General features: G+C 42.8%; 1 protein-coding gene across 1 annotated transcript in view; it reads left to right on the plus strand.

Annotated features, from left to right (window-relative positions):
• yjefn3 (YjeF N-terminal domain containing 3) overlaps positions 1-13623 on the plus strand; it is a 33436-nt gene extending 19813 nt beyond the window's left edge. Inside the window, exons 2-6 of the mRNA XM_019897323.1 lie at positions 2008-2116; positions 7132-7242; positions 9860-9973; positions 11162-11312; positions 12858-13623. Coding sequence (XP_019752882.1) covers positions 2008-2116; positions 7132-7242; positions 9860-9973; positions 11162-11312; positions 12858-13054 — 682 coding nt within the window. The 3' untranslated portion in view covers positions 13055-13623. The remainder of the gene's footprint in view (positions 1-2007; positions 2117-7131; positions 7243-9859; positions 9974-11161; positions 11313-12857) is intronic.
• Positions 13624-15569: the final 1946 nt, after the last annotated feature.

Below are 15569 nucleotides of genomic sequence, written 5' to 3' on the forward strand. Positions count from 1 at the left end.
GCCGACAAAAGCAAACGTCCTTGGATCAGTTCTTTACAGAACACCAGGCAAAAAACACTTCTGACAGAGAACATGAACCAAAGAGGGCAAAAAAAGATGAGGACGCAGTTAAAAGTTAAATGACCAGCATTTTTATTCTTCATTTTTTTACATTATGCACAACTCTCATTTATTGTGCAATAATCTAATTGTAACATGTACTTGTGACATATTTTGATGCATTTTTATGCTTTAGGAAACATTTATGTCTGAATTTTGGGGGGGCTTGGAACGAATTAGAGCATTTACATGGAAAATGTGTCTCGACTTATAACATTTTCGAGTTAAGACATTTCTTCCAGAACCAAATAATTTTGTGCTGAATTTGTCAACACAGCTGAGGTGGGGGGACGGGACGGGCGCTATTTGTGTATCGATGTACATACTCACAGTGTGGTGTAAGGAGTGTTTCCTCCTTGATTAAAAATGTTAGAAAAAAATCATATTCTCAATCGCCCCAGCATATTTATGAGGTGGGGTGTTCAGTGGCTCACTTGCATGAGACCAAGTTGCCCTTTGAAAAAGACGCATTTCATCAAGAAAAGAAATAACGATGTGCAAGGCATGACATATTTTGTATCATTTGGGATTTTTTTTTTTAATCAATAAATTTCCTGTGACAAAAATGAGCATTGCCTCCGTTAAAAGGCTGGAAGAACATTTGTCTCCAAATCATTGTATTGCGTACTCCTAATGAAAGTGTTTCATCTGTGGTATAAAAGAAAGAGAAAAATCTCATTTCGCTGCCGCATTATTTCTTCTGATGATTTCCTCCAACCCTCCAAGGCATCAATTAAGACCCCCAGCTGGGGAACCCACGGCGTTTCATTTACAAGGAGGTGCAGTGCTAACATCGACCACTAGATGGGTGTACTTTGAAGGGGATGCTGTCTGCAGTGGTTAATAATTGAGGTCTAATGTCAAGAGTTGTGCACATAAAGATGAAAAGCCAAACACACACACACACACACACACACACACACACACACACACACACACACACACACACGCATGCACCCACGCTCGCTCGCGCGTTTATGGTAATAGCAGCTCAATTTATCATGCTGTTGCCATGCGGAGAGCAGCGTGGGCCCTGTATGACTTCGATGACATATTCAGTCACTCATACAGTGCAAACACTTGGCGCGTGGAAGGATGCGTTCACTTTATTACTCACTCACATGGTCTGTTTTTTTCATGAGCAGACTTCCCAGAAGCTGCTGACCAACAATAGACGGTAGCAACCAAACACTGGAGCATGAAGCCAGGCCAATTAGGGGCAGTTTTCATTGTGCCATACGAAATTGTCCAATTTCACTTAATTCGTCCAAATTTATGCTGTACAGGATCATAAATATTTCAGTTCTTACTTTTTTTTGGACATATTTGTTTGCTGGAATGCCACGAGATTTTTTTTTAAATTAATGAATGCAAATGGTTGTTTGTCTATTATGTGTCCTGTGTTTAGCTGGCAACGAAATCCGAGTTTATTTGGACTCTCATCAAAGTCAGCTGGGATCGGCTGCAGCACAGCCATCCTCCATGTGAGATGCTGGTGCAAAAATATGCTTCCCGTCGCACTTGGGACCACCTCCAGGTTGAGTTACGCCCCATTACATAGTCAGGTTTGGTTGCATTCACCTTATGACTACTGATTACATTTATCAGCTGCACTGTGACTGCCATGGACATTTTTGGGACAATTTTGGCATCCATGGCAATCACGAGCTGTCACATTCTCCCATCCCGTTGCCCTGCATTTTCACACGACCATTTTTGTCCATGGTGGCCTGAAATGAAGCTGTCGTGGCTGCCAGGGAAACAGGGTACTGTAGAAGAAGAAACAATTAAATATAGCGTGAGGTAAAAGTATTGGTTTGGCGCCATCCTGTGGCATCTTTGTGCATTTGGTTCCGCACAAACAGCGTATTCAATTAACAAAATACTGCATGCTGTTGTGTGTTATAGTAAAGGCGAGGCAAGCGCCATCGAGACAGAACTCGTGCGGGACTACAGGTTTGGACAACAACAGCTCATCGAGATCTGGGGACACGCCTGCGCGCTGGCCATCTCGAAGGTTTGCGCTTCATCATGTCTCAGCAGCGGACTGAAACATTTCATTCATCATCCAGTCTCACTCCCGAGTATTTATGGAACAATGTATGTCAGAATTGTAGACACAGTGTGACAAAATGAATGGAATAGCTTGTATGTGAATTTTGAAATGATCAAGGAATAGGTTGTAACACATCAGCTGATATATTGCAGTCACAAATGTCAAATGTAAACATTAGTCATACATTAGTACTTTATATTTAGTTGGCTTTGCACTTTGTGTAGATCATTTTAAAAATCCAGCACCTCAAAGCTTGTCATGAGTGGCATGCGGCTTCTTATCGGGGAATTTGGCGGGAGAGGAGGGAGAATACGTGAATGTGTGAGATAGCTGAAAATCAATTTAGTTGTACAGGTTACAGATCACTCTAATAGTAGTTTGGAAATGATTCATTCTTATTTTTTTCCCCAAAGCCTTTTTACGTCCACTTTATTTGACCAAGAAAACCAATCAGTGCTGATCAATATATGTGAAGCCATCACACATGTTTTAGATATCGTCAGGGCAGAATCTTCATATGACAGCATTAAAAAAAAAAAAAAAATCAGTAGAGTTGTACGAGTTATAGATGACATTAACCTTTTCATGCACCCTGTCACCTGATAACACGATAAGCTGTCCACTGTAGTAACTGCTGTCCCTGAAAGGGTTAAATGGTGAAAAAGTTTTTGAAATTCATTTGAAATCTGGCATTTGAACAAGGGGGTGTGTAGACTTTTATGCCTACTGTAAATGAAAGATGAAAAATATCAAAGCAGCCATTGGATCCTTCCAAGTCTGCACACCCCCAGTGTGGGGAATCATGAGCGTCGAAGACATGAGTGGCATCATCTGCCACAAGCCGAGACAGGAAGCGTGCGAGTCAAACCGCCGCATCCACTTCCCTACTTCATCCCGGTCCAGTGGCTAAGATCGCCAGCCTAGCCTGACTGAACAAACGTAACCGGACCGCCGCTGCTGGCCGCGGCACGCCACCGCACGCATGACATCAGCGCTATTTTGAAGACAATTACAGTCAAAGGAGATGCTAGACGGTCCCATTTGGCCCGTTTCACTGCCGACCTACTGCTGTTACTGTGTCTAGAAATACCACACCAATAAAACGTGCGTATACACCTTAGCTTGCCAGACAGATTATAGGTTCTCTGTAAATCAATCCCGCAACCGCCGCCCGCACTCGGAAGAACCAGACTGCGGGCTTCCGTATCAGTCTGAGGTCGTTCATCACCTGAGTGGAGACAGGAGACGTTTCGTTGCTCCGCAGCAGTAAATCTCGGCTTTACACGAGCTCAGACACACATAATTTCTCATATAAAAACCTTTTGGTTGAGCTTGAGATGACCATTTTTGTTATTTTAGGGGCCTGATAGAGTTTTCTCCAGACTTGATAGGAGGTGAAAGTGCATACATACGAGGTATCCCCACGACAGTCGTACGACTGAGCTAAAATTATGTCCGATCGCTGGGATGAAATGAAAAGAAAATGAGTCTGAATAAGAAGCAAACAAAAGTGCATTTTCATACAAGGTGAAACGCCATAGACAGGCTAACGGGAATGAACATAAAGGTTACAGTCATTATAAATCAATTAAATGCTACTTCAAGCCACACGGAGCAGCAACACATATACGGAGCATACAATATAATACTCACGGGTAAACAGTCTCTCTGCTCTGTGGGAACAACGACTTTAAGTGCACCTTGTTAGGGGACCTTCTCTGACTCTTCTTGCTCTACATCCAAAGCTGAGCGTTGCCCGACATGTTACTGATACTTCATTGAATGTGCACGACTCTAACTTTGGCCTATCCTTTTATTCCACAGGTGTCGAACTCAAGGCCCGCGGCATCATTTTATGTGGCCGGCAAAAGCAAATCATACGTTGACTTCAGTGTTTCGAGCTAAAATACCCACATTTGAATTGTCTTCATTTTTACTGACATCGAAACATTGCAAGTATTTGTTGTTTTTGTTTTTACCAACGCTCCTTCTAAAATGAATTGAAAAATAGTTGGACAAACAAATTTTTTTGCGAGCCTTAAATTTCAAAACGGCTTCCCCATCAATTTTTTTCCGTCTACAGATAATATATGTATGTGGGTTCATAGTCATAATGGCCCTTCGGGGGAAACATAACGATGATGTGGCCCACGCCCAAAAGCGGAGTTTTACACCCCTGCATTTATGCTGTACTGTAAAAACAAATGAAGTTGCAAAAAAAACATTTGTGAACTGTGTTATAAAGTGGCATTAAAAATGTGATCATTAGCATCTGTAAAACATCCATCCATCCATTTTCCAACATACAAACGCCACACAGGAAGGCCGGAGCCGGAATCAAACCGGCACCTCTGCACTGTGAGGCGGACATGCTAACCGGTCAACCACCGCGGTTGCCGTCTGTGAAACGTCAAAGATGTAAATGTCCTCCCAACTGGTCGTGAGCGTTTCATCGCATCTCAAGGCTTGATGTTAGAATGAATCAGTCGTCGTATTCGTTTGCACTTTGCGCCAATTTTATTTTGTAATTACGATACGGCACATGCATCAAATGTGAGCCACGGACTCGGCTCCCTTTATAGCGGCTCACTTCCACCATTATTCGGCTTCTTAATGGTTTCTCCAGCAGTATGAAACGTTTCCACGGCCAGTGTTCAAAGCATCCTCCCGCTCGCTTGCACGGATGAGAGTTGAATAAGTGCGCGTCAATAAAAGGAGACCGTCAGAGGCAAGAAACAGACGCACAAAAAAGGGAAGACACAGACATATAAAAAAGGAGCAAAGCGAGCAGCCAAACAAACAGTTTGATCATCCAAAACACGCTGATATTTGATGCTGATAATTCATTTTGGAGGCCGCCAACTGTGCAGCGTGCGGCTTCCAACAGCTGAACACACAACACACGATACTTGTTTTTGGAAGTGCTGGAGTGTTGACACATTTAAAGCTTAGCATAAAAAATAAAAAAAAATGCTTGCGTTATAAAATTATAAAATGTTCTCTTCATCCCACGTTTGCCATGACACCCCCTTGTTTTTTTTTTTGTTTTTTTAATTTTATTTTTACGTATCTGTTGCTGTCTGCCACCGCTCACGTCCAGACGCTCACACGCAGATATCGCACATCACCCCATTACACGAGCATTTTAAAGTTACATCCTTAAATCCTCTATTACCCATTTCTGCTTTTTCTTTCTTCTTCTAAATGTGTTTGTTTTAAACCATGTACGCTTGGCTTTAAAGTGTACATTTTATCCCGTGTTTTAAACTCTTGTAAAGTGTCTTTGAGTACGATGAAAAGCGCTTTCCAAATTAAATGTATTATTATCATTATTATTATTATTATAGCAAACAAACAGTCACTACAATGGGCACAGTATTTTCAGTGATGGATGGGAGGGAAACACACAGTTCCCGATCCTTCCCATTGCATTTTTAAAATATTCAGTTCATTCAAACCGGGAACTAATTTGAAAATTCCAAGAATGACACGTTGATCGAATTCCACGTTTTTCCAAAATCAAATTCCTACACGAATTTATATTCTGAGTTATTGCTTCCGCATTCCTCGGCCTCTTCAAATCATTCCGACTTCAACGTTTTCTGCTCGTTCAGGAAATCGACTTCTCTGCTTCCAAAACTTGACTCGACATGCATTTCCCAGTTTGGAACTTCAAAAATTAGATCCGGGCATAGGATCTAGAGTTAGCTGATAGACGAATATTCTTATTGGGAATTAAGTTAATATCTTCATGTCTTCTGCTCCTCCGGCCTGACGGTGTAACATCATCTGGCCCCGTGGCTCCCGAGGGCCGCGGGGCCTCGTCTGGATTTCCAATGAGAGCGTGTGCCATGATGGAGACAGCGGCTGCCTTCTTTTCTGCTTTGATTCAAGGCTTGTGTAAATGGGATCCAGAGGGAGGCGACCTATTTACCAAATGACCTTATTATTATTAATAGGTGGAGAAGTGACATTTTTGGGTAGACCGTTAAGTGCTCGAAGGCAAAATGCGAAGGCAGAATTTTTTTGAGCCTCTGTGATATAAACATGCGCGAAAATTTTCAATTTTTAGACATTGTCGTTGAGAAGACGAAACAGGACGTCACCTCAACTTACAAACAGGTAAAGATCTCGCTGCAATTTTCGATGGATCATTTGCAGACTTTCAGCAACTATTGCACTCTGTAAAGCTATACAGGAAAAAAAAACAAAACAAAATCCGACGGGAATTTCAATTCACTACATTCTGTTGAGTTTGTATTCATTTAAGAGACAATGAATGAAAAAGTCACGGTAATCGACTGGTTATCACGTCCGCCTCATGGTGCAGAGGTGCAGGGTTCGATTCCGGCTCCGGCTTTCCTGAGTGGAGCTCGTTTGTTCAGCCCGTGCCTGCGTGGGTTTTCTCCGGGTACTCTGGCTTCTTCCCACATTCCGAAAACATGCATGGCAGGCTGATTGAACACTCTAAATTATTAGGTGTGAGTGTGAGCGCGGATGGTTGTTCGTCTCTGTGTGTCCTGCGATTGGCTGGCAACCGGTTCAGGGTTTACCCCGCCTACTGCCCGAAGACGTCTGGGATAGTCTCCAGCATGACCGCGGCCCTTGCGAGGATAAACGGATTGGAAAATGGATGGATGAATGAAAAAGTGCCTTTCAGGGACAGCGGTTACTACAGTGGACATCTTATGTCATCAGGTTGCAGGGTGGATGAAAGCGTTAATGTTCGACTGGGGTTATTTCTGACCACGCTATCTATACAGACAGTTTGACACATACATAAGCATCCCATTGTAAGGGCGCCGGTATTTTTTTCCTCGAAATGACAAGCCTGGCATACGAATGGGATGGGCATGGGCGAGACAACGCTTTAAGCCTGATGGCGGCAAACAGCATTCTTCTTTCTATTTTTCTCCCCTACAAGCGTTTTGTCTTTGTTTCTAAGCTTCAGGTTTCTATTTGTGCTCTTCCTCCAGGCCTACCCTCTCAACTCTTTAGTGAAGAAGCAGCCAACAGTGCTGGTGATCTGTGGGCCGGAGCAGAACGGCTCCATTGGCCTTGTGTGCGCGCGACACCTGCGCATGTTTGTAAGTGCAAAACATAACACGCCAACCCCAAAAGTCAAATGAATCTGTTGTGATGCGTACAATTCAAGAAGAGAAAATTTGTTTTGGTCAATGACGATTTTTCATGTGGGGTAAGTGGGTCAGCGCCAAAGCTGATCACACAACTACGGGAAAGGTTGACAAAAAATATATACCGCATTTTCCGTACGAAAAAGGCGCACCTAAACGCCTTTCATTTTCTTAAAAGCTCACAGCGCGCCTTAAAATCCGATGCGCCTTGTGTATGGTCATTACGGTAATATGTCAACCCCAAAATGGCTCCTTGCTCGAGACATGCTGACGACGCAGAGTTCAAACTTAAGGCGATCGGTTCCGCAGTTGAACACGGAAATAGAGCGGCGGCAAGCGAGTTCAACGTTAACGAGTCAATGTTATAACTTGCGGTTGGTTCAGTGAACTGTGTCGCTGCTTTATTAAATAAGTTTTACTGACATCTGGTCGTTCTGTTGGCGTTTCCTTGAGCATAGCTCCATCTAGTGGATGCATTGTAGATTGCGTCTTATAATGCGGTGCGCCCAATGTATGGAAAAAAATGACAAAACAGGGCATTCATTGAAAGTGCGCCTCATAATCCAGTGCGCCTTTTAGTGTGGAAAATACGGTAGATATATTTTAATACAGAGTCGCGAGTCAATTGTGGAACGGCGTGTAAATTAACTTGCTCCAAATGTTCCGCGGTCATTGACGTGTAAATGTACCCACGGAGAGAGTACTGCAGTTTTCCTGGTACGTGGCCTAACTTAGCGTGCGTAAGTAGTTAGCTAGCCATATAAAAACACCACATGATCACTCACTTTCTCAAAATCTAGAACAAACTGTTCTCGACCATAAAAATAATAATCCACGTTTGACTCGCCACAGGATGAATAGGTTGCCCCAGAATATAATTTGAGCTCCTGTAAACGTCTCTGAGCAGTTATCCCATTACGCTCTCGGCAAGGGTCCTCAGACAGTCATGACATCACGCCGTTGTTCCTCTCATTAATGCCGTCTGCACGTGAACATGATGTCATGAGCGTCACGCCGGCCCGTCGGGCCTCGCGCTCGCTGTTATTTCAAGGCAAACGCAAAACTGAAAATAGATATGGATCTGTGATTTTTTTTTTACAGGAGAATGGGCCTGCGCGCTTTACCATCTGTCTGTCTCGCGACCGCAATTTATTGGTGGTTCAAACTGTATCAGATCCACGACGCAAACTACCGTCTATTACACCGCGGTGCGGCACAAGTGAAAACTTTTTACAGTACGATGCCGTCATCTTTTCTGTGTTTTCTTTGAAACACATTTTCAGGGTTAGCATTTATACCTCGCTGGGACCGCACTTGTCAGTTTCCTCCAAGTGCGGAAACTCGATCACTTTGGCCCAAGAACAGTCCCCTGGTGCCAGAGCGTGCGTTGTTTGTGGTTGCGTTGTGATCTGTGTCAGCTGGAAGACAAACAGGCACACACGTGAGTGGGGCGCACCAAAAAAAAAAAAAAGCACCTCAGCACATGCGCTGCCTTTTGGTGGCTAAGCTGATATAAGGATATTTTCCAAAATCATCTCAAGCCATATGATAAGAATCACCCAATCAATTTAGATTTTTTTCACCTTTTTTTCCTTTAATTTACTCCTACTTTCTGCTTCATCAAAATTGACCCATGTTGTTTTCATTTTTGATACTCCAGTACAATAGAAGCTCCAAAGTCGAACACCCTTGTATGTTATTGAGGATACCACGATAACCGCGATATCGATATTCACCCACACTATGCCGATTTTTTTGTGCAACATCCACTTGTCTGTGGAATTTTTTTTTTAACATTCATAGTATACAATTCGGTAGGTATGCAACGATCACGGCAATATCGGGATATCAGAATTGCCACGATATCATCGTCGTCGCTTTTTTTTTTTTTCTCGTGTTCTTGCAAGAAGAGGCGATGGAGAACAAAACGCGTGGAAATCAGGATTCATGGTCATCTGACGAACGCAGCAGCTGCTGTCACACATTATACTAAACCTGAACCGCCCCGTAACTACAAACAGACAATTGTTTACAGTGACTTGGAACATGGAGTACAAAAATATCCTTGGGCAATGAGCCACACGCTGCTTCACCAAGTCGACATAAATTATTAACTGATGACATGTACATATTTCCATTACAGCTATAGTTTGATATCGCCAGCCGTTCCACGGAGTGGGGTGACCTGATTGACTTTTTAAAAAAAATTTAAATACCCCTTTTGTTTTAAAACACACTCGTCCTAGGGACGGGCAACGTGCATGTTTAAAGATTTGCGTAAAGGTGAAGGATCACAGGTGCTTCCTGCTGAACATCCCAGAGTTTTGGTTTCACGGGCGTCTGGATTTTTACTCTCACGTCTATAAGGCCGACATTCACTCAGGAAGCGGGCAGCAGCAAACCGCAATTGCTGATCATTGCTCAACGTCCGTGTCTTGAGCTACTGAGCCGACGCACAGTGAGCCATTTTGTCAAGAAAAGAGTAACAAGCACGGGCTGTTGGTTTCATCATTACATAATGTCCCCCCCCCCCACCCCTTATTTTTTTTTGTTCTCCCCTTAAATTCAGGAATATGAGCCCACCATCTACCACCCAAAGCGATCCCCTCACAGTCTGCATCAGGATTTCACAGTTCAGTGCGAGAAGATGGACATCCCTTTTCTCTCCTACCTCCCCACAGAGGTCAGCGCTCGTTTTCGGCTCGGCAACAAATCAAATCAATGTTTGTCTATCCCCTACTGCTTATAGTATTTAAGGTTGACTAATTTAGGTTGAAGGGACTTCCCAGTCTGATTGATTTCAAATGCAGAGATAGTGCAGAACCAGCCCCACATCACCAGGGAGCACTAAAAAGTCCATCGTGGAAGAATAATCACATAGTTGATGATGTGCTTCGATGCTAAATAAAAACAATCCCTTAATGGACTTTTTGCAAGCTGTTAAAGCAGCACGGATGAGCAATTTAGGTCTTTTTTTGGTTTGTTTCGCTCCAAGGCACTGTAGTGGAAGCCTTTTTGCTTCTTCCTCATAAGTTACATGTCTTTTTCAATTTATTCCAACAAAGTCTTCAAGGGGAACTAAACCCATGCTGTCAACAAATTCCAGATATATTCTAAATGTGCATTTCTTCTTTATCGGCTGCTGTTTACCAGAAAATACATAAACTGTGCTGCCCGTACGGCGATAAATGATACAATTTAATTCTTATTACACAAATGCAGTATTAATCACAGTAGCATGTTTTGACTAGTGCATTCGATGTATTAAGAAAAAAAAACAATTGGGGGGTTGAACAATGTAATATACTGTAAATTCCATTTGCCACGAAAACTTGCCAGATCAAAACAAAAGCCAATTGTGTTGTACTTTTTGAGCGAATCAATTGAGATCCAGTGAAACCCCACGCATTAGCGGGGCCAATCCTCCATCTTCTGCAGAAAAAAAACTTTGCTGTTTTGCACTCAGGCCGAAACCACATCTAATATAAAATGCTGTTTTGGCGCCACCTGGTGGCATTTTTACTCCAAAGCACTTTGTTGAACTGAGGGGAGGAATTTCATTTCATTAGACCGTGGCCTTGTCCAATACAAAAAAAAACATTGTTTCGCCGCACTCTTGTAACCTCAATAAACCTTTTGCTCAGATTTTCATGGCAAGTCTCGGTCCCTGTGCCTTACGATTAGCCACATACATCGCTAAAGCGGCATTACACAGACTAATTTCTTCTCAACTGCCTCAACGTGGATAAATAAAAGCTAAATAAATTTTACACGGAGTCTCTTTTAGTGTAGCACCTTCGTGAAAGTATTTTCATTCCAGCCTCCGGTTGGAATTGATTCATCGATGGAATTAAGTCATTCACCCTCACAGGTCCAGCTCATAAACGACGCCTACAACCTCGTGATTGACGCCATGCTGGGCCCCGAGGATGACGTCGTCGACATAAAAGAGCCCTACGCTGGGATTCTGGTCACCCTCAAGCAGGTCAAGATCCCCATAGCAAGTGTGGACGTGCCCTCGGGTGAGTTTTAACCGACGAGCAGGCCCTTGGGGTTCAGTTTTTTTTTTCAGAGTATCGAGGACCGTGTGGAGGATAAATCTGCTACCGGCAGAACTGTGTGAGCTCATCATTCTTAACTACTGCACAAAACTGTTCGTAAATTGAATACCACGACGCAGGATAGAGACCTCTACCAGAATTGAACTGCTAATAAAATTTATGTTAAGGCTGTGTGATGAATTGATTTTATCAATCAAATCAAGTTCATTTTCTTGTGCGATTTGTTTTTCCATACGTCGAGTGTGTCTTGGTTGACGTGCGTTACTTGGACTAACAGCATTGTTGTGAAAAATGAGGAACTAGTTTATAAAAGCACAGTGTTACAAACCAAGCGACTTTGGCAACCCCTCTATTTTTCCGAAAAAAGGCGTTACCCGTATTTTCTGCACTATAAGGCGCATCGGAGTATAAGGCACACCTTTAATGAATGCGCTATTTTAAAACTGTTTTCATATATAGGGTGCATCGCATTATAAAGCACATAGAATAGATGCTACAATAGTGGCTGCGGTTGCATTAGGCATCCACTAGATGGAGCTACGCTACAATACAATACAGCTTTATTTATATCAAGCTTTCACAACCGCTGCAGCTGTAACAAAGTGCTTTACCGAACATTTAAAATACTATGTGCAATAAATCAGAGTATTGATCCATATATAAGGTGCATCGGATAATAAGCCACGTTGTTGGCTTTTGAGAAAATTCAATGCTTTTAGGTGCACCGTATACTGCGGAAAATATGCTAATTACCACGTAGAAACAGACGCGATGGTATGTGCTTACATCTGCAAATATTTTGGAGGTCACTTTTGCCTCACCTGTACAATATTAATATGATGACAAAAACCTCATACTCTGACATCACACATATGGATGAGCTAAGTCACGTTTTGACAGTTCCTATTATGATGTTAAATTGAACATTTTCAAAGTTGATTTATTCACAATTGTGTTTAAACTCAACGAGCTTTGACAATTTAGAATTTGTTTTAATTTTCCATAGGCAAAGGGCAAAAAGAAACAATTAAAATTGGAAAAATCTTGTTTTTTCTTTAAAGAAAAAAAAAAGCCTGAAATTTTATTTCACATAGCTCCCAGCCTGTGAACATGTGGATGATATTTTTTTTGGTGCTGTATCAGCATTCGACAAACTGACTTTGAACACAACTTCGGTTTCTGGTGGTACTGCAATATGTGGCCGGTAACTGCAAATTCAGACCAAATGACCTGGATACAGGAGGAAAAGCTCTGTGCGTTTCTAAAGTAAAGCATACATGAGCCTTAAGCCTTAGATGAGACGGGATGGGATGGGGTTCTACTGTTTGGTCTGGGATTGTATCCATTATGGAAAAAAAAAAAGCAATTTCTTCTTCCTCGGTGCATGTTCCAACCCTCCACAAACGTTGAAGGAAATCTATTACTGTATCTCGTTATTGCATAATCCTGGCGACCGACAAACCATACAACATACAGCAAGCGAAAACAACCTCTCTTGTTTCTCAGGTTGGGATGTCGAAGAGGCGGGTCAAGACGGGATAAGCCCGGAAGTGCTCATCTCTCTGACGGCACCAAAGAAGTGCGCCATGAGTTTCTCGGGAAAGCATTTCCTAGCTGGACGCTTCCTGCCTTACGATATCCAGAAAAAATACGACCTGAATCTCCCGGATTACCCGGGAACAGACTCTCTCATTGAACTGTAATGCAGGGGTGGGGAAAATATTTTGACAGCGTTTCTTGTTTTGCATCTTACAGATGAGAAACAAACCATGTCTCAGTCGTGTCTTTCGGGCCTTCGTCGCATTTGCTGTTCGGTGACAGTAGGAGGATTTAGAACCTGTGACCTGGTGTCTTTTTAGAGAGAAGCTTGAGATGTTTCTGTGTCAGTCTCCAAATAGGAACTGTAGCATTATACATGTTGGATCTATTGAACAAAAGAGTTTTATTTGACTGAACTTTTTCTTGTTTGATACTGACGCCTGCAACTGTTTTATTTTCTGTTTGCACTAAAGCAATATGTTGGTTTTCTTCTTTTGCTTTGACAAAAACGGTTCTTGTTGTCTAAATATTAAAAATATCAATTTAAACATTGTTGAGGCTTTTGTCAGTGATATGTAACTCTACGATGACCATGCCTTTTGTCAGCAAGGCCAAATTAGCATAAAAAGCCTTTGCCGGAACATTAAGAGTGTAATTGGTCGCTGTAAACATGACCTCACGTTGCGTAAATAACGTACGCGTGTAAATAAATCATGTAGCTCAAGGGCACGGGGACGAGCGTGTTTATTTACAAAACTCGGGTTCTGGATAGTACGAAACTTCATCAGAGCTTCGGTCTGCTTACACAGATGGACTTTGGTATGTCGGAGTCATCGTGCGCGATGTGAACAACAGCTTTGTGTTCCAAGAAGGGAAACAATGATGAATATTAATGTTACGCAAAAATAACATTCAATATTGTCCGAATGATTTGTTCTTTTCTATTCCATCTTTTTTGCCGCCATTGCCATTGCATTCTACACTTGCACTAACAGCTGAGGAGCTTTTATTTTGAAGGCCTGATTTAACCACCTACAGGATTTTTACGTCATTGATGCCCGAGTGTTGCCGAGCAGACCGGGAGAGTCGTTATTGCCTGCGGTTGCGAATAAACGCTTGCGCCGCCTTGAATTGATCTCAGTTAACAAAATTACATTTAGAAACAAGTATATTGCGTGATGCGCTTAGCCACAAAACAAATTAAAGTTGCAAGCCAAGGTATCAATGACAGCAAAACCTAAATTTGTTCGTAAACTGGAATGTGCTGTAATCTATCAATAACCTATGCTAGTTCATTAACCAAAGCCCTTGTTACAGTCTTAAATATCCATGCATTCGTTTTCCGATCCGCTTATCCACACAAGGGTCGAGGGGGTTGCTGGAGCCTATCCCAGCTGTCTCGCGGGGGGACACCCTGAACCGGTTGCCAGCCAATCGCAGGGCACACACAGACGAGCAACCATCCGCGCTCACACTCACTCCTAATAATGTTCAATCAGCCTGCCATACATGTTTTCGGAATGTGGGAGGAAACCGGAATGTGGGAGGAAACCGGAGTACCCAGAGAAAACCCACACAGGCCCGGGGAGAACATGCAAACTCCACACAGGGAGGCCGGAGCTGGAATTGAACCCGGTACCTCTGTACAGTGAGGTCGCCGTGCTAACCACTGGACCACCGGGTCGCCAGTCTTCCATAGAAGTAGGAAAAACATTTTTTAGCCTTAGGTCGATCAAATAAAAAGCTGTAAGTATTGTACTCAGTAATTGAGCATTCATTCTTGTATTCTTGCACGGTATTGCAAACCCCCGCAAGGCCCTCCTTTTATCACCTCATTACAACGTACTGTTTATTATTACCATCCCTAAAAAAGTTGACCAGGAATTTAAAATGAGGATATTGTACAACCCCAGAGACGGTGTGAAACAGATAAACACATGTAATGTCTGCTGTAACCGAGCCTTTAACAAGCAACATTCCTCATTAGCTGCACTTCACATGCCGCGAACAAGCCCGCCATTACGCCGCATTAGCACATCCGCGGAGACCTCGCCTTCGCCGGACTTTTCCCCGAGCGGCGTGACAGATGACGCACACTTCCACTCTTTTTGGCGGCACATTGCCGCGCAATCAGCGACTGTTAAAAACGTTAACACGCGCGAACCGCAAGTGGAAGCAGAGGCCGAGCGCAGACTACGAACGTCAAAGACGGTAGGAGGGATCCCTTTAAAAGAAATAAACTATTTGGCCATGGGAGATGTTGTTTTTTTTTTTTAAATGTCTGTCTGAAATAGCTGTCGCACCCACATCAACGGATAACTTTTTCTATGTTGAGGATAAATAAGTCTGCATGGCCTAAACCAATGGTGGGAAACTTATGGCAAGTGGGCCAAATCTGGCCAGTGAGCACATTTTATCTAGCCCATAATCAATTCCAAAAACAAATGTTTAAAAAGCCCAGGCCTTAAGAGTGTATATATGTACAGCTGTGGGAAAAAAAGTACAGTATGTTCCATTTTTGCAGTATGAAATGAGATTCACATCCTGCCAAAAGCTTCTTGCTAGCTTCGAGGTCGGCTATTCAAAGGCTGAGCTGCACAGTATTGATTTACAGACCAGCGAGTGTCTACAGCACGAGTGAGTGACATTTCCTGACGCGTACCATATGTTGTATGTTCT

The sequence above is a fragment of the Hippocampus comes genome, unplaced genomic scaffold (genome assembly GCF_001891065.2).
Source record: "Hippocampus comes isolate QL1 unplaced genomic scaffold, H_comes_QL1_v1.1 scaffold22, whole genome shotgun sequence".
NCBI lineage: Eukaryota > Metazoa > Chordata > Actinopteri > Syngnathiformes > Syngnathidae > Hippocampus > Hippocampus comes.